The following is a 19937-nucleotide window of genomic DNA, read 5'->3' as shown; positions in this document are numbered from 1 at the left end:
CCCAACCAGCCAGGTGCACACGCAAGCTGTGCTCACGTGTGGCTGTCAGCACACCCATAACACCCCCCAGCCCGTGCCACCACAGCGGGGGGGCTGCGGTGCCTGGAGACACGGCACCCTCCTGGCCCGCTCACCAGCCAGAGGATGAAGTTGATGGCGAGCACGGTGGGCACACCGCCAAAGGGCAGCCCTTCCAGGACAGTGCTGCGGGAGCGGGCGCTGAAGCATTGCTCCTCCGTGCTGTTCACCAGGGCATCCAAGAAGCTGAGCACATCCAGCGAGGTGGGGCTGGCACTGTCAGGCACCGGCTGCACCGAGTACACGCTCTCCATCGGTGCCGTCGCGGGGCCTCACTCTGCAACACAGGGGAAGGGGTGCGGATGGAGAAGGCTTTGCTTGAAAAGGGGCTGAGGCTCTGCCTGGTCCTCCAGCAAGGTCTGAGGAGCTCACTAAGGGCAAGGAGGGGAGAGGACTGGCTGGTGACCTTGGAGCTTCCCCAGTCCCAGTCTCTCCCAAGGAGGGGCTGTGGGACACAGGGCAGGGGGTGTTGCTGAGGAAATCTCACAGCTACCTCATACCCTCTCCCCACCCCATTAAACCCCATGCTATTTGGTTGTCTCTGTCATACCTGAGACAGGTCTCTCACCACCTCTGCCCCTCAGTTCTGGAAGCTGGGTTCAGTCATGGCCACCCTGGTGTGGTCAGCAGGCAGGAACGAGGAGCCAAAGCATTTGCTTGAGTTTCTGAGAATAAAAGCAATGATGATGTTAACAACCGGGCCGCTGGGGCTGTGCTTGCTTTGCTCCCCACAGCCAGACATCTACTCTGTGTGGAACATCCCTAAGCCCTCCCTTCCCCTCCAGCATCACGATCTGTGTGACTCAGGAGTTGCGGTACCTCCCTTTCACCTTTCCACCAGAGCATAATTGCTTCTTCTAAGATACCTTGATGTCTTCAGAAGAAGCAGCTTCTCAAAACCCTAAATGCCAGACTTCCCCCCCACCTCCCCAGGAGCTGATACTGCAGGCTATAGTCCTCACTGGTAGGAAACACTTAAAGCCCATTAATAGCCAAGACTGCAGCTTGTTTCCAAAGCCTTTCCTACAGCCACGCTTTAGAGGTAGGAGAGGATGCCTGGGACTCCTGGGAACAAGCACCCTCCAGCAGCCAGCATGGCTGTTACTCATGGGGATGCCACAGACCTGCATGCCAAGGTGGTGCGTGAACGGCTGCTGCACTCACCAGAAGGACAGGAGGAGAAGGAACCAGCACAGCAAATGCTAACACACACAGGGTGGGGACAACAGGGTCAGAGTCTCTTCTTCTTGTGTGCCTGCCATGTCTCCATGCTTTGGAACCCCCACCAGCACCCTCAGCCAGCTGCTCCTGGTGTTTGGAGACCTGAATGGCCTTCAGAGGAGGACAGCTATGACTATGGTGGGACCAAACATGTTCCCAGGGTAAGAGGCACCCTGGGACAGTGGGGGTCTTCAGGGTCCTCTCACGACGGTCCATTAATAGGTTGTTGGGAGGTATTCAAAATAGCAGCCAGGTTGGGTCCCTAGTATCTCTTCCATAAAGGTCCCAAGTTAGGATGTCTAGTACTTCTTAGGTAGATAAATCCAGAGGGCTGGAGACCCTGCTTAGGGGAAGACTAAGGTTACCTGGGGGGGGAACAGACAGACAAAACAGCATCGTCTTTGGAGGCCTTGAGCAACCAAATATAATTTTGAAGTTGGCCGGGTCCTGAGCAAGGGCTTTTATCAGATGACCTCCCTCCAAGGGGGGCCTTCCAGCCGCAGTTATTCTACATCCTTATTCACAGGGACTTGTGCTCCTGACCAGAACATCATCTGGCCTGCCTGAAGTTTGTAAGGAGTTACATGGGTGCCTTGCCCTGCAGACATGCTGACCACGGTATACAAAGGCCAGTGAAACCTCAGCATGCTTATTAACATGTACTCCTGTATTCAAGCCTTGGGGCATTTATTCCTCTCCCTCCTTTTTATCTATATTCCAGCCACAAATGGGACCCCACTGCAGCCCCTGCAGTCACCCAGTGACAGCTGATCCCTGCTGCAGGACGCTCACAGCCCACACGGACAGGGCAGAGGAAGAGGAGCAGAAGCCATGGTCTGATTAAGCAGTGGAGGAGGACGCAAAGACAGCCAGCACCTCCAGCGACCTGGAGATGCAGTGTTTATGGCAGGTTTTCCCATCAAGACCAAACAGGATCAACTCTTCTTCAACACCAAAGGAAACCTGATGGAGAGGTCCCTGGAGAGAACAGAGAGAGCACGCACAAAATGCCTTGGCTTAGAAAGGGGCTCTTCCTGAGCTCTGCAGAGATTTCCTTTTGTTGGGAAACATTTACTTCTGCTGTGTCAGTGTGACAGATGGGAGCCTACAGCAGCACGTGGTTTTATGTGCACTGCTGTAGCCTCAGCCTCTCTCCCTCAGACCATGCGGCTTCTTGCTTGAGGAGATTAGTCCTGACCGAAAGCTCCTGGGGAGCCCAGACGACACCCCCACCCCACGACTGGGCAGAGCGGGTAGGACAGGGGTGCAGCAGCAGGAGCTCACACAGGTTACACGCCTGAGACGCTGACTCTCTCCGACCTCCTTGTCCAGAGAAAGGAAAGACTGAGGAAAAGGAAGGTTTTCAAACACAGAGTTGACAAAAGAAAAGAAAAGAAAAAAAAGAAAAAAGAAAAAAAAAAAAAGAGCTCAGGTAGCCTGACAAATGCAATCACATGGACACCGGGGATTCCCAAGGGATTCTCAACCCAAGCTCTCAAGGGGGTTGAAGAACTAAAGAACCACTCTTGGTGCCTGCAGCTTCCAAATTAAACACAGAGAGATGGTGACTTGCTATTTTCTTCATTTATGAAGCATAAATTCCAGCCCAAAGACAAATCTCCACTGAAAGCCAAAGAGTGGCTGGGATGCTTGGACTAAGGCTACGAGCCCAGCAGAGCCTGAGGCTCACCTGAATCCAGAGTTAGGCTGGTGCCTGGCTACCGGCATAGATGCTTTGAAGGAATGTCAGAAGTTGCTGAGCTACAGGCATCAAGATTCCCAGGACACGCAGACCCATGGCAGTCCCTCTTACTGTGCCTATGGTGCGGTGTCACCTGGAGGGGTATGGGCTTCAGTGTCTGGTCTGCTACAGACCTGCACACGTTGCCTACAATGTCTTCCATTCTCCTTGGAGGTCTCTAGCCACAGTCGTATTGATCTGGCTAGTCCACAGCATCTCCAGACAGAAACATCATCGCCCAAGCTGTGACAGCTGACCATTGGTGTGACTCCCAAAAGAATTGCCAGGTCACCTGAGATACGCTGATACTGCTCCAAAGGGTATCCCGGTAGACTTGGGGCTGAAGTACCATCCCTGCAGCCAGGTGTGAAGTGAGGGATGGGCTGGAAAAATCTCCCTGCAGTGCCCTCAGTCATGGCCTGCCTCCCAGCCAGGGTTGGGAATCCTGTCCTTCGACGCCCGGCATGGCCTCATTGGGACAACAACCCCTGAAAAGGGAACTCCAGCAAGGGGAGACCCATGAGAAATGAGTGGGCTACTCTGGCAAGCAGCAGCTGTTTGCCCTGGCCGGCCTGCCTCCTGCTTGCTGTCAGGCAGCTATGAAACCACCTGGACCACTGGGACCTCTGGCTGGGGTCAGCCCTTCCTATAGAGATGCTCTCAATCTGTTCTCCCCATGTGCACGGCTCCCTCCCTCCTCTCCTCCTGCAAGCAGCAGAGCCATCGCCATCTGGCATTTTCAGCTGCTAAATAATTCACCGCCTTTTTGTTAACAAGGAGAGTGTGCCTCTGACCAAGGGAGCTGTTGGACCTTCAGTAAATTAACAAGCAGACTCTTAGCAACCTCTGAGTCCCTTCTCCACCACCACCACTCCACTGCCCAGCAATAAGATCCTGCAGCTTGTTTCTAGGCACTGTCTTCACACTCGTAGGAGGAACATCCTGCCAGAGGATGGCTGAGTGATGGGGGTTTTCACAGGGATCAGCACAGGTTGTCTTTCCCTATCAAGTCCTTGCTGCTGTGCCCTTCTCCCAGTAGCAGATATTTTGCTCCCAGTGGGTGGCCAAAATCAATGGGATAGCTCCTGGAGATGATGCTAGCATCTCCTGCTCCAAGCTGTCTGGCCCACAAGCCTCCCAAATGCCACCCAGCCCAACTGGTTCCTGTCTCTCCACCCAGCATTGCTGTTTCATTGCCAGAGTCTTACTGCACAGGGAAAATCCAGGAACAGAACACACATGAAGCCACTGGTCCAGCTTTGTACCCTCTCTTGGGCACCTCCATCTCCATTGCCCCAAGGAATCATCACATCATGCTCAAGCCCGCAATGAAGCCCTTGCAGCGTATCACAGATCCTCTGAAGCTAACCCCATGCTTGTTCTTCTGCCTTTTCCCTGCTCCTTTCACACCCAGACACCCACAGAAACCCACCTCCAAATACCCAGACCAGTCCTTTTCTAGATGGTTTATTCCAGATAATCTCACCTTTTATGGTGCTGCTCCTAGAAAAGCTCATGCAAATTATATAGCTGCAGCGTTACCATAAAAATAACCACTGGAAACAACCAGCTAGAAGTCAATCTTGTAAATGTTCTAGGAACAGCACATGAAGCAGAAACCTCGAGAGAAGACTTCTGCTCAAGCACACCAGGAGTGAACTCAGACCTGTAGGACACGTTCAACTTTCCTCCAACTGGAGGAGATACCTAACTTGGTATACGGAGTGAGAGATCACATGGACACCCTAGGTGAGACTTAAAGTCACCGTTAAAACACCTAAGCTACATTTTCACACGAGATGTGTGAGATTATTGCAATAATGCTGAAGTCTCTGGTGGCAGCACTCTGTGATCATACCTTAAAGGTCCAAACAAACCCCACACCAACTCCTGTTCCCAGCTACGCCCCCATCATTGTGCTACTTCTGATCTTTAAGGGCCAGAGAAGGAAATACTGTTGTGAATAACAGAGCTGGGTGGGTACCTTCACCTCCAGAAGCTGCTGGGAGAGCTTCCCACTAGCTGTGTATGAGGCAGTGCCTCCAGATGCCAACCACAGACGGGCATCCTTTGGAGCAGCCGCTGTCCTAGAGGAGTGACAGCAACAGGCACATCAAGAAACACAGGACAGGGTTGCAGCTGGGGAAATGAAGCAATAACACAGAGGCAGAAATCGCAATATAGGGTCTACCCAGTCTAGGACTTACTTAGAGGAAAGATGCTAAAAATGGGCCAGAAAACACGTAGAGCAGTAGAGAAAGGCAATCCTTCTTTCTCCTCTTCATGATGGCTGTGAACGGACAGTGAATGTATGAGATTTGCCATTGAAAGTGATTTGCTGAATAATTTCTATGAAGCATTTCCAGAGTGTAGGGTTTGCCTTGAATATTCAGTGCCCTGTTTATTTTGTTGATACGCCGGCATATGCTTCTCCTCTCCAGTTGGGTGGGCACTAATCCAGAGAATCAGCTTTCCAATTAAAAATAAGGCATGCCTTTTATGCGAATGCAATTTTTCAGAATTTGTCTTTCCCTTGAAGCACCCCTGCCAGCAAACTCATTTGCTAGGGGATTCACAGACAGCTGGAGTAGCAAAACACCAAAACAAAGTCTTGGGAGCACTCAGATGACTAAGCCAGGCTTCTCAGCATGCCTGCGCTCAGCCAGCCTCAGCATCCTGCTCCGGCAGGGAGGGCATTACTCATTTCAGCTGGCAGGTGGGCAGCTGGGGCACAGGGCTGGTGGTGGAGCTGTCTGTGGCCACACAAAGCCAGCAGAAAAGCCAGGCTAAGGAGCCTGCCCGTGTCTCCTAGAAAGCAAACATCCCCGCTACCTGACTGCCTCTGCATCCTTCCTCCTTCACGAGGAGATGCAGCCAGGCTGCGAGAGGGGAAAGTGAGGACCACCGTAATGGGAAGAGGAGGTTCATGCCCTGACGTGCCCAGACTGGGTAGGGAGACAAACCTCCTGCATCCCGCCTTGCAGGACTGCAGTGACTGACCTTGTGGGACTGCAGTGATGGGGAGGTCAGGAAATCTGAGCCACTGCCACTGACTCAGCATGGCTAACAAACAACCTCAGGCTGGGAAAACGCTCATCAACACCCTGTGTTGAGTTCAACGCACACACCAGCAGAGGCAGTTTTGGCACCAAAGGGCATGGTGACCTCTCCATCCCTGTAGCTCGGTGCTCAGGAGAACAGACGTGCCACAGGTCACATCCAGCCCCAAGGGGGACAAGCACAGAAGGGATGGGACCACAGACATGGCCCTCCAAAACCCTGCAGGGGTCCAAAGCAATCCTCTGGCTTTCCCTCTGCCCTTCCCTCTTAGTCATGACCTCCAGGTTCAAGAAGCAAAGGGAGGGTCAGGCTGCTTGTGGCCTGTGGAGTGAGCAGGCGTGGGGCAGCAGCATCCCTGGGCAGGGCTCTTTGCACCACCTTCAGCATCTTCAGGGCAGGCACCTGACTGCACAGCAGTGCCTACCTCCCCGGGGCTGAGACCCAAAGACCCACACAGAGTGGAACCAGGCCCCAGGAACACCGCGGAGCCAAGGCACTGGATGCATAAACACAGGTAGCATAAACACAGACACTGGTGTGAACGCTGTGCCCACACCCCGCTAAGGCCATGGCACAGACAACCCTCCACAGAAGTCCCCGTCCCATCACCAATAGGACCACAGCTGCCTCACACAGGGGACACACCAGCCTGTCCCATCAGCCTGCTGGAAACCAGAAGCATCTTCCAAACAAGGAGAACCACACCATATGCAGCAACCTGGCTTCCTCACCAGTAAGCTCTAGCAATGCTCTCCCACCAAGGGGTATGAGTACCCACCAGGCTCCCTAGCAGCTGGAGTGGGGGACAGCGGGCCCATGAGCCCACCCAGGCTCTGGGGATGCAAACCCCATGGCAATCCCCTTCCCGTTGGTGGTGAGCCCGCCTTTGGCACTGCTGCTCCAGTTCCCAATGTTTTGTGCGTCCCCCCAGCCCTCTGGGAGCTCTCTGCAGAAAGGGACAGCAAAGGCCCAGGAATTCACCACAAGGGACCACATGGGCAGCAGGATGAGGGCAAAGGCATCTGCTCCTGGGACAGAAAACATGCGTCCTCCCTGCTTTCCTCTCCTCACCCACCACTCCCAACAGGACCAGCTAAACAACGTAATCCAGTAATCCACGTTTCGGGGAGCCAAGCAGGTTTTTCTGCTCTCAGGAGCAGCGGGTTGCCACCACCTTCGGGAAACCCTGCACAGGGTCACTCTGCCCCAGGGCTCACCTGAAACCAATACGGCATTTGAGAGCAAAACCCTGCCATGTCCCCTTGGGGTGGCTGCTGCGTTGCCCCCAGCTCCCTGCCCTCCCCTTCTTCCCTGGCACTGCCATGCAGACCCAGGGTGGCCATATTTTGGCACTGGGACGGACTAAACTCCAAGTATGAGGGTTTTGAATGAGAAAGCATCCCAACACCTGGCCGCCAGCAAGGCTCTCTGCAGACAATGTTTGTGGCCTTCCTCTGCGGTACAGCAGCCATCTGTATGAGCCCCTTCTCCCAGGGGGGTGCTGTGAACCAAGCAGGGCAGCACCGACTCGCTGTATCACTCCTTGGAGCGAGAATAAAGCCAAACCTCAGGCAACCAAGAGCAAATGGTGCTTATGGTGAGACCTACAGCTGGGGAGGTGTGCTTGGGACGGCACGTGGGAGACACCATACACAGAGCAGCTCTTCTCCAGCACCTCCTCCATGCACACGCAGGCCAGCGGCTGCTGGAGCCAGCACATGGTAATTGGGAAGGAAGAACCGGGGCAGGGTTTATTTGTTCCAACCCCAGCCCTTTTTGCCACCAGCTCCAACTTCTGTTTGGTTTATATTTCAATCTCCTGCTGTGCACACAGTGTGCTTAGCCCCCCACACCCTTGGCGTGCATAGCATCAAGCAAACAGAAGCTAATTGGGCTGCAGTCTCCGCAGGGCAGGGGCACATCGCTCGTTCTGCGTGGTGCACCCTTGTCCTCTGGTAACACTTAAATCAACACCCCTCGGCACAAAGGGTTACCCGTGCCAGGCTCAGCACACGCACAGGGCAGGGAGCCACTGGGCTACTGGTGGGCGATGGCTGGGAGCAGGGAGCCAGGAAAGGGGGCTTGTAATAAAGGTGGGGACAGATATTTTAACAGGGCCTGTAGTGACAGGACAAGGGGTACCGGTTTTAAACCAAAAGAGGGTGGATTCAGACTAGATATGAGACACAAAAATTTTATGATGAGGGTGGTGAAAGACTGGCACAGAATGCCCAGAGAGGTGGCAGATGCCCCATCACTGGCAACATTCAAGGTCAGGCTGGACGGGGCTCTGAGCAGCCAGATCTTGTTGAAGATGTCCCTGCTCATGGCAGGGGGGCTGGATTAGCTGACCTTTAAAGGTCCCTTCCAACCCAAACTGTTCTGTGATTCTATGAAAAAGCTGGGGCTGACTGTGAGGGACAGAGACCCAGGTTCCTCACAAGTGGGAAAGGGGTAGGGAGCCATCCCAGGGCTTCCAGTTAACATGCACGTGCATTCAGGAAAACAGGAAAGAACCCCCCTGGTACCACTAGGTCCCTGATCCAAGCTGGGATGCTGAATGCCATTCACAGTCCCCAGAGCAACCCCTGTGCTTGCAATTAGTTAATGATGCTATGCATAGAGCAGGACAACTCCCAGCCCCCGCTGCCTGCATGACTGAGGGCCACCCCAGCAGCTGGCCCTAGGGAAGTGCTCGAGCTTCCCGCAGAGGGTACCCCTGGTTGCTTACCACCTCCCAGCTCCGAGGCTTGTGCCCACACACAGCCGGTCTGGCAGCAGAAGCCCCCATTTGGCATTGAAGGCCAAGGCAGGCATCTTTCAGGGAGGCTGCAGCAGCGGTGGGACATCAGGCAGATTGCCTCTTCCTCCATCCAGGTAACTGTGCTCAGAGGAGGATTTTAAGGCCTGTGTGAGGGGAAAGCGCCACCTCCGCTGGGAAAAACATTCCCTCATGGAAACCTGTATGGAAACCAGGAGCCACAGTCGGGAGCTAGTCCAGAGCTGTCACTGTGGGTCACGGGCATCTTTCATGGTGCCACAAGGTGCCAGAAGCACGGTGGTACCTGGAGATGGGGCGAAAGGTAGGATGGAGATCGGGGAAAAGGCAGCTCTTTCCTCCCCGAGGCCCTTCTGCTGTTTGCAGAGGAGGAAGCTGTGGGAGGTGGAGAGTGGGAAGTTTATCTGCTGCCTTTTATAAAGCCACCTGCTGCAGAGAGACTGACAGCCCCGAGGGCAGCCAGCACAGCTACAGCCCTCACCAGTGAGCGGAGGGAACATCACCCCAGGGCAGAGGGAAGATGACTGGCAAGGAGAGGACTTGGGCTGTGCATGAGGGGGACGCAGACGGGGAAGCCCAATACCACACTGCTTGGACCAGGCAGCTCCAGTGGCTTTGCATCCCGGTGTCCTGGCCCAGCTGGGATGGTGTGGCACACTTGGATATTGCAGGGACCTCACCACGGAGCTGGTGGAGAATGCAGGCACATTTCAAGTCCCCTGCATGATTGCCCTCGGCTTCTGAACTCCTCCAGCCGTCCTCCCAGCTGATGCCCACAAGCCTGCTGTGTGATGGGCGGCAAGCGCAGGCGCGTGGCTGGCTAGCAGGGATATGGCACCCACGCTGCTGGGCCCAGCTCCGCTCCAGCTGCTGCTGCCTGATAGGGACCTGGGGGCACCCTGCTGCTGAGCACCCTCATCCCACAGCCTCCCAGGGGCCAGTATAAGATGGGCAGCATCACGCTTGTTCCATTGATTCCCTTCTTGGGCCACCCATGCACCCCCTTCCACACTGCTCTGGGGGAGCCCTTGGCACCTGGCTGTTGCCAGCCCCCCTGCTCTACGCTCCTCCCCAGCTTCAAGCAGCCGCAACATTCCCTGCAGCTGGTTCTGCTGGAGCAAAGAAACGCTCCTGCCCTGCCCAGCTCCCCTCTCTGCCAGCACAAAACCTTCTTTCCTGAAAGCAGTGAGTTTCCACACTATATATATATGTACACACCACACACACAAATAAACCATGATTTTAGAGCATCTGCAGAGCTAGAACATTTCTACCACCTGTCCTCGGTGCCAGGAGCAGAGCGAGGTTTTGGCTGCAGCAGGAACCACCGAGCACACCCCTCACCAATCCTGGCCCTGACCAGGCTTTCTTCCCACCTCTGCCCAGCTTCCAAGCAGCTTTGGGTAACACCAGACAACTGGAATGAATCACACTGCCCTGGGAGCGTGGGAGCTGGCAGCTCAGCCAAGGCTCCGGCACCGGCAGGTTGCACAAGCGGGGGTGGCCCCAGCAGCCGCGGAGTTAGCCACATCCAGCCGTACCAGGGGGGCTAGCGCTCAGCATACCTGTTTGAGTCAATAGTGCATCAAAGGGCAGGGGAAGCCTTTGATGGTGTGAGCACAGGGGACTGCAACCAGAGGACAAGGAGGAGAGAAGGTGCTCCCCAAGGCCTGGCTTGGCCACCTCCATCCCCTGGGGACCAACCAAATCACCACCTATCCCCACCCTGGGTGTGCAAGCCAATTTGAAAAGGAGGAGGGAAGTGACTGAACCTGTCTCATAGTCTCAACAGCAGATTGAGCTGCTTTTACCTGGGCTGTGGGCCAACCACCTGCCCGCTGCCCCCCCCTAAATCCTGCCCCTGTGCAGGGCCAGCTCTGCGCTGCTTTTCATTGGGGCACTGGAGGGAGCATGCAGTTGGTCCCCCCAGGTCACAGGGGTACACATCCAGCTGCCTCTGCAGTCCATGCAGCCTTCAGGGGAGATCAGAGGAAAGCTGCTCTGCTGCACTGGGAAGGGAGGCAGCTCTCCCAGGCGCATGTTTTGCTGCAGGCATGCAGCTCTGCAAAGCACCGATGGTTCCAGTCTCCTCCTGGCACGACAGGTGCTTGCGCACGCTGACAAGACAGCTCATCCCCATCTCTCCCATTGCCCCTGGGGAATTCCCCTTGCCCAGGACACCCAAGCACAGTCCCAGCCATGTGCCTGCTGCAGGGCAGAGCAGAGCAGTCCAGGCAGCCCATCACACCCAACAGCCTGCTCTCATCTCCTCCATGGGGAGGACCTGGGGAATCAAACAGCCCTGTAGCATCAGAGATAAGAGGGAAGAAATTATGGGGGCATCGAGATGGGCGCATCAATGCATCCCAAGCCAGAGAGAGCAGGGACAAGTTGCATGGCAAGGACTGGGGTTCAGGATCCCCCCTAACACACACATACCACAGGCAGGTGGCCCTGCACATGGGAGTGAGGAGGGCACAGACGGTCAGCACGCAGCCTCTGCTGTGCCAGTGCTGCAGGCTGGCACTGCCCACAGCCACCACGCTGCCTTTCTGCCCCGCTCCAGCCATGCCCACGGCCAGCGCAAGGGGCGTTGGGAGCGATAGATGTGACAGAGGAAAACACAAGAAATTGTTTCTTTCCCTTCAGGCAGAGAAAGAAGCGTCACATCTGGACATGTACAGCAGCCGGGCTGGGAAAGGGACAAGGCATGGGGAGGAGAGAAGCTGTGGGCTGGGAGGCGCAGCATCACCCAGATGACGTGGTGAGACAGATGGCAGATTTGGCAGCAGGGTGGTCACGGAGCGACCTGTAAGCTCTTCCTGCTGCAAGAGCAGGCGACACAACACTGCGTAGGGGCTGTCAGCCCAGCCTGGCAGGTTTGGGGCGTGGGGTCATATCCTTTCAAACATGCCACATTCAACAGCCAGCATCAAAGATGCTCCGTGGGCAAGTCAGCCTTGGAAAAAGACTATGTGGGATGAGGGGGAAAATGGGAAAAAAGATCAGAATGGCAAGTTTTAGGGGCAGAGTGTCCCTGGTTTCTCTACACAAGCCCACCTTGCCTGCATACAGGGCCATGCAGCCGGGTTGGCGCTCAAGGAAGGGCTGGCAGCCCCTGCACCACTCTGCCCACCCTGCCAGCAGCACAGGGTGCCCAAGCAGCCACCCCCTGCCCTCCACAGCATCACTGCTCATGTGGAAGAGAAAAGGAAAGGAATTTAAACATATGGTGCTGCAGCAAACAGTTGCACAAGGAGCCTCCCCAAGCCCGTGTCCCCTGGTCCTTCCAGGGCACTTTGGGCATCGCAGCACCAGCAATACAGCCGGCCAAAGAGATCTGGGGGCCCAGGCAGGGAGCAGTATCCCAGCAACAGCCACTGCAAGCCTCTCCACAGCCCTGCCACAATTAGCAGGAATCAGACAGGCTCCGTGCCCATTTTAGGAGAGATGCTCAGGGATGCAGTATTGATATGGAGGGGTTTTCACCGTGGCTAGATGTCCTGGCCCAGCCCCAGCCCAGACTCCAGCTTTCCGCCTGGTTTTGGATATGCTGTTCTGCCTGCCTGCATCCTCTCCCAGCACAGCCCAGATCTACAACCATGAATGCTGCTCTTGCCTCGCTGGCCTGGTCCCAGTGAGCACCCTGTGATCCTGTACTCAGCCTCTGCAGTACCAGCAAGGCATTTACTGCATGAGGAGGGTCTCCACCTCCTCACCCGCTGTGTGCTTAATGTAAGGGGAAGCTTGGCACATGCTGTGCTGCATAGCTGCCATCCTTGCTCTGAGAAGCATCTCCCCACTTGGAAACACATGGAGCCTCCAGGCAGCTTAAGAAAACCCAAGGTGAGAGTGCAGGAGACCTCAGCACAGCCAGCACTTCCCAGCCCAGCTCCCTGGGGCAACCAGCACTTCCAATAAAGCACAGGCACACCCCACTCTGAAACACCCCGCTGCTTCATCAGTGCCAGTACCACTCCTGCACTTACTAGAGACAAAAAGCTGCGCAACCACAGATGCTGCGGAGGCTCCTGCTCATCCTGACATCCCTGTGCTGACCACAGCCCTGGGAGAGTGAGCAGAGCTCTGCACAGGCAGCCAAACCCTCCTCCAGCACGGCAGGGATCAATATTTAAGTGATGCTGAATCCTGTAATGTTGCCTCTCTCCTAGGGACAGGACCACCTGCAGTAAACACCAGTCCTGTCCAGATGCTTTCCACGCTTCTCCTGGCAGCACAGCTCTATCATGAGGCACATGGATGTCATGCTGAAGGGAGGGGACCAAAAAAGAACCAAAAGTCAGGTGTGAGGAGCCACCTGAAGGCACTGGGAAGGCTTTTCCTAATGCTCACCACAGCATGGAGAGACCCTGAGCTGCAGGACCAGCCTAAAGCCAAAAGCGGGCTCCAGCAATGCCGCTGGTGCAGAGCGCCATGCTGGCCACGCAGGTGGGCATGGCTGCAAAACCCAGCTACCCAAATTACCTCTGTTCAGTGAGGAAGCGAGATACCATCCTGCTGGCACAAATGCTTTCCCACTTCCCACCTCTTTCTTGACCAAGGCAAGCTCCAGGGAACAGACAGCTTTGCCCAGCATGTTCAGGAAGCAGGCAGGCAGCCTGCAGCACCGAAAGCAGGATCGGACCCAAAGCTCAGCAGGTCCCATCACACGCCTGCACACCCCTTCTCCCACCCCAGGGGATGGGGAGGGGACAGTGCTGGCATGGTGGGCTCCCACGGGCAGCTGGGGAGGTGGAGGGACACCCCTGAGCACCACTCCCAGCTGGGACATTAAAGGCTACAGACATGCAGAAACTTATTTTGCCCTCTGGATATTTTCCACAAAAAACCCCAAGCCCAAAGAAATGCAGAGTGAAATCCCTTCTCTGCTGAAACCAACTGCAACATGCCTTTCACGAGGGCCAGAAATTCACCTCCTTGTTACAGAGGGGAAAGAAATCCCTGAAGTTTGGCTCTGTGTGGGGGCTGTCCAGATAAACAGCCAGCCCCTCAGACACAGCTGCTGTGATGGAGGAATCCTGAAACCTAACGATTACCCCAGAACACAAACACATGTAAAGCTGCAGTTGTGACTGTGCACGTATGTACTCAAGGGCACGGTCACAGTCTGTAAGTCCAATTACTAAAGTTTTGCCTAGCTAGGTTTACCCAGCCCAGCAGGTAGGGCATCAGGGGACTGAATATGCAGGAACATCCACCCTGACTTTCCTGCAATGGCTGAACTAACCCAAACGTCTTTAAAATGCACCGTTCTCAGGAGGTGGCCCAGCCACTGCAGCTGTTATCAGCAGTATTTTCTTTGTTGGGTTTGGGGCTTTTTTTTTTTTGTTCTGAACAAGGAAGAATTTGATGAAATTTCACAGAAGAAAACACAAGAAATTAAAAGCTTAGATGAAAGAAAATTAAACTTGATGAAAACCTCCCAACAGAAAAATCCAATGAAACTGCCTGATGAGAAGATTAGCGGCAGCGTAATATGAAAGGAAAAGGCAATGAAGAGGACTTGGAACCCAAACAAATAAAAGAATTATGACTTTTGGAAACATATATCCGACTTAAAAGTAATCAGATTTTGTCTGAACTGAAAACTTTTTAAATTAAAAGACAGCCAATTTAAAACTGGAAGTTCTAATAACATACATGCTAAGACCTCAGATCACTCCCATCAGTGAAAAATAAGTCAGCAGAAGTTCATGCAGGATGTCTTTGCTGCCAGATCTGCTCAGCACCTGAGCACTCGGAGCTAAATCTTGATGAACTGCAAAAGTGACTCTGACAGCAGCAACCTTTTTTCTGACAGCAGAAAACAGAGGGGGGGAAAAAAAGTTTCAATTAATGTAGTACACTGATTAGTTTAGTCAAAGTTCAGACTATTACTGCAGGTTAACACAGGAAAGCCTGGTTCCCTTTCCAAGACCAATGAAGATGAAGTGTGAAAGGATGATCTCTACTAGTTCTGAATTCTTAAAAGCCAGAAATTATCAGGTTATATGACTGTTTATGTTTTACATGTCCTATAATAAAATTATGTTCCTGTAGTAAGTATTATAGTAATACAATATAGTATAGTAATAGAGCATTGTTAAATTCATTAAATATACAAATAATGCTTCCATAAACGTATCTAGTTTTCTTTTATGGACCCATACATTTTAAGCAGTTTTATTTAACCAACTAGAAACCATTTTTTAAATGCTTGCTTTCTGCATTTTGAATAGGATTTCATTTTCCACTGAAATACAGCAGCATCAAACTTGTAATAAATAATGAAGAGATAACTAATAAAGACATGTGTCACTCACCACTTTCTAATGCAAGAAATCAGGGCCTTAAGAATCTAAATAACCACGTGTTCCACCCTAAACCCACTCAAGCATGGTGCAGCCTCCTGCTCAGCCCTAAGCACCACAACACACTCATCACTGAGAATCAACTTGTCCTTAAGAAAAGGGAAGAAGTGTACAAAAGCAGCAAGATGAAAACTAGGTACTTCGGTTGTGGCTTTCTGATCATTAATTTAAATCGTGACTTTAATCCATCCATCCTACTCAGCAACAGGTCAAGAGCCAAACAAGGCGCAGATCAAACTTACTCTGAGGTCTATGAAGTTTAGGTTGGTTTTCTGCCGGTTTTGCCATTACACTTTCCTCCCACATAGTTCTACCGTCTGTGGCCTCTCCTGGGAAAAGCAGCCCAGAAACACAAGGAACAGTGCATGTCCCCAGCCTGGAGCCTGCAAGCCCTGGAAGTCTCTTACTGGTGTAGACACCTCCAAGATCACTGCCTGCAGGCTCAGGAGAGCTAAGGAAACCTCCATACTCCTGGTCTTTTCTCTAACGCTGCCTTGGGGATTATCCCACGGTGACTGAATTTGTCAGAAGACAGGACAAATAATCCCAGAAGCGTTGAGGCTGGAGGGAGATCATCGAGTCCAGCCTCCCTTCTCAGGGCAGGGCCAGCTCCAGGAGGTTGCTCAGGGCCATGTCCTGGCGGGTTTTGAGTATCTCCAAGGATGGAGACTCTGCTCCAAGCCAGAGCCACACTGAGAAGACCATCCCAACCAGCTGTTGCAAGCAGGTCCTCCAGCCAGGTCTCAAGCCCCAGGCTACTGGAGGCTGTCCCAGCACAGACTGGGATCCTAGCTGCACTGGTGCCCTGTGGCCCATGGGCAGCCACTTCCAAACCTCACGTGTCACCCGTCAGCTTGCCAGCTCTCACATGATGTCTCAGGACCTCAGCTTGTGCCGTGTCCCTGCCATGCCGTGTCATCCTAGCAGGGATCATCTTGCTGCACAGCAAGGGGACTCCCCCAGCAGGGTCACCTTAGTTTGGCCAACGCAGTGTCCCCAGGCCTCGTCTCAGGGTACCACGGGCTCACTTTGGGCCACAGCTGGGACCTTCTCCCCAGCTATCCCTCCAAACCCAAGGTTTGCCCTAACTCTTCCACCTCTACCTTCTCTGAAGGTCGGTCTCCCCTAGCCCATCCAACACACCACATCCAGGGGCTCGTTGTCTCAGTCTCCATCACCTCCTGCCCCAGCTTCCTACCACCAGCTCCCAGCTGACAATAAGTGCTCCCTGGTGAAGCAGGGCCACAGCCCCTTCCTCTCTCTGTTAGGAGGAATTCAAATTTAGATGCTGACATGTTTTTCCACCTCTCACAACCTGCCTTTTAGCACAGGGGGACACAGTGGAGCTTTGGCTCATTCAGATCCTGCCTTCCTCTCGGCTCACCCACAAGTTGCAGACGACAAGACGACACAAGATGGTGGTGCTGAGGGTAGGGGAATTGGGTCACCCGAAGCTTTCGCATGCTCCCACTGAACAGGAGCACTGAGCCTCTCTGCTGTGGTACTCCATTTTAAACACAACTTTATTGGAGATCAAAGCAGCCCCTCCTTGGTCAAACCAGTACCCACAGCTTCTCACAGCAACTCTGCTGGGAACAGCAGAACTGATCCCCGTGTTGAAATGCTTCCATACCATGGCGCTCATGCTCCCCAGAGACTGGGCAACATTACAGTAATTTCAATTAGGAAGGCAATTTCTCAGCCAAAGAGGTTTGCTCTTACTCCAACACAGCCATCCACTAAGAGAGGGCTGTACCAGGACAGGCAGGGCAGCGCTGGGGCTCGGGTAAGCACCAAGATGAGTCATAAAAAGCAAACGTGGTGAGGAGGTATGAGATCAAGTGACTGCTGAACCACCAGAGAGGTGAGGGTGATGCAGGGACCAGGGCAGCAGGCTGGGAGAGGGGACCCCATGCCCCTCCTTCAGCCCACCTCCTCCTGCCTCTGCAAAGAGGTCCTGCAGGACCTGCTGCACCCAGTCTCACCCATTAACCAGCAACAATAGCAGCCTGGAGGGTGGGAAGGGCTGTCCATGGCTCTCCCGCTGCTGTTGCTGTAATAGTGTGAACAAACTGCTGCCATTGTCCTCACCCAGTAACAAGGTGTGATCGCAGCCTAATTACCAGTCCCAGCTGCATTTAAAGCAATAACTTCAAACCAGCTTTTAAAAGAGGTTTAGGCATCTTAAAGTGCAGGTAGGTGCCAGGGGGGATCCTCAAAAACTCTAAGACCTGTTGTTGCTAAGGATCTGATAGCTGGTTAGGGACTGAATGTAATCAAGCCAAAGCTTCGTTTGGAAGGAAATTGGGACTGGAGCCACTTCAGAAATAATCTCAAAGGAAACCTGGTTTTGCTCTGAGCGCAGTGCATCAGCAACGCAAGGTTTTCTTCGAACTTAGGGCTAAGTACATGAAATATATTTACAGCAATTAAAGTAGGTAAGAAGAGCTGTTCCACCAAAGGCAGAAGTGACAACAGGAGGAAGGCTTTGGTGTTTGTAGGACTCACAGAGTCAGCATTTGCACAGCACGCTGACGTTCGCCTAAAACTTTAAGTGACTGATTAGTTTAATATCAATTGAATTCACTTGTGGGTGTTGGAAACATTTCTCCCTCTCCTTGCTGCTTGGGGAGAGCTCCTGCAGTCTGTTAAGACGGAGGTATTTCCTGCAAGGAATATTTTAAGGCAGTGACAGAAGCTGTGCTGAAATCTGCCTTCCTTTCCCTTGGGCCAGAAGTCACTGCACAGAAGGAGGATGGTATGTACTGGAGAGGGCCTGTGCCTACCCCTGGCCAGTGCCCCCAGCAAGCATCGCTATTTCTTCCCCGCTTGCAGGACCACCCTACGCTTACTGATGTCAGTAACCACCAAACCAGGGATAAGCTAGTTAACCTCAGGAAAAGCTTTGAAGAGGACAGCAGCTACAGAGCCATGCAAGCGTTATCATAAGAAAAAAAAGAAAAAAAAAGCTGAAAGCTGAAAGGCATTCAGATGGAGTTTCGGGAAAGGGAAGCCAGTATGCTGTCAGGGGAAGAAGGCAGAGGTTTAAGCTTACAGGAAAGCCGGAAAAGCCCATATGTGCTATGGAGTCAGAGGCTGCAGGGGTGCCAGTGGCCTCCCTGCTTTTATTTATTACTTATTTGTTTGCCAATGGCTGTCTGCCAGGAACTTAAGACAAATCCTTCCTGAAAGGGCCGTTTCTGCTTCCCTCTCCATCTGCTGCCTAGCCCTGATCACCACTTTACAGGGTAGCAAGGAAGGCAGCGAGGCCAAGGTTCAGGTCTGGTCTTGGAGCCAGTCTTTCTGCTTTCTGTCTTTTGCACACCTTCTCCCCTCTAAGCAAACACTGCAAACCACCTCAACAGCATCTTTGATTGCCAATGGCACGTTTTGCCTGCTCAGACAGGCAGCCTGACCCCTCACACAGCATCGTAAAACTCCAGCATGGGGTAAGGTGCCTTCTCATAGCTCATTTGCCCACTCAGCCTTCCCCTCACCTCCTGCTCCCCCCCAGCTCTCTGAAAGGGGAGAAAGCAGAGGCACATACACCAATCCTGGGGATGGTGGCTAAGCAGTTAAAAGAGATGTTCACACAGAAATACCATCCACCAGTCAGACAAAGGTCTCTTTCTCCAGGATAATAGCCATTCTGTTCAGGAGGTTCCTGAATTGCCAACCTACTGTGCAGCACCACGAGAGAGGATGGGGAAGCAAGCGAGGGAGAAGGCAGGGCTTTGATCCGTGGACAGATCTGGATGAAGTCGTAAACTGGGGAAGAGCAGCTCTGCCAGAGCGTTAGATCATCCTGGCCTGACAGCCCTCCCAGAGTCATCAGCCTCCCAGAGCTGGAGGGAGAAACGGGGAGCGGTTCCCCCTCCTCTCCCCTGCTAGCACCGTGTGTTTCCAGCACCTTCAGGTGTGGCTCCCGCAAGGAGGGTTCTGTGGCCAGGATGACGCGGGGACCAAGCACAAGCCATGGCATGACACAGCGGTGGGATGACATTTTATCTCGCATCAGAGGACTGCGGCGCAGGCCAACACACGTGCGCTGGGAGAGGACACGGAGGGGCTGGGGCTCGCTCCCTACTCTGGCCGCTGACCCCCTCCAGCAGCCCAGGGAAGCCCCCCCACCCTGCCGGGCCGCAGCTGCCCATCACCCGGCTGGAGCCGAGCGTTAGTTAAAGCCACTTTGGTACTTGGTCCCGAAGGGGGGCAGGAAAACTGCGCCTCACCGGAGCCAAGTGCCTAGAAACCTCCCACCCCAACGGGCCAGCCCCATCCTCGCACCCCGCAGAGCCGCCCCGGGGCCGTGCCGGGCGCTGCCCCCGCGGTACCAGCACACCGGGGCGGGGGGGGGGGGCACCAAGCTGCCGTAGCATCCCCCCAGCGCAGCCCCAAAGCCAGGCCCACCCAGGAGGCGCAGCTAAACGGGGAAGGGGGGCCGGGATTAGCCCCACGCACGGCGCAGCTTCCCCCACACACACACCCCAGACACCCCACCGGCACAACGGACCCCCCTGCCCCCCCCAGTCACCACCCGCTGCCCGCCAAGCCCCCCTCCCCGCTTCCGCGGCCCCCGCCCCGCACTGACCTGCTGGGGGGTCCCGGCCCCGCGCCCGCCGCCTCCCTCCGCCCCTCCCCGCGGGCTGCCCGGCACCGGCAGGGGAAGGGGCCTGGGCCGCCGCCC

The 19937-nt window shown here is 54.2% G+C and overlaps 1 protein-coding gene across 4 annotated transcripts in view; it reads right to left on the bottom strand.

The window, feature by feature from the left end:
• TMEM63C (transmembrane protein 63C) overlaps window positions 1–19937 on the bottom strand; it is a 33027-nt gene that overhangs the window by 12434 nt on the left and 656 nt on the right. For 3 of the 4 annotated variants that reach the window (XM_040602191.1, XM_040602189.1, XM_040602190.1), the window contains exons 2-3: window positions 629–743; window positions 135–355 (exon numbers count right to left, since the gene is read on the bottom strand). In XM_040602191.1, coding sequence (XP_040458125.1) covers window positions 135–332 — 198 coding nt within the window. In that variant the 5' untranslated portion in view covers window positions 333–355; window positions 629–743. Of the gene's footprint in view, window positions 1–134; window positions 356–628; window positions 744–19841; window positions 19932–19937 lie in introns of those variants that run through there. The other variant, XM_040602192.1, reaches the window with a different exon arrangement.

Source organism: Falco naumanni, chromosome 7, assembly GCF_017639655.2.
Source record: "Falco naumanni isolate bFalNau1 chromosome 7, bFalNau1.pat, whole genome shotgun sequence".
Taxonomy (NCBI): Eukaryota; Metazoa; Chordata; class Aves; order Falconiformes; family Falconidae; genus Falco; species Falco naumanni.
Note: the sequence above shows the minus strand (reverse complement) of the source record. Positions and strands in the feature narration are given on the sequence as shown.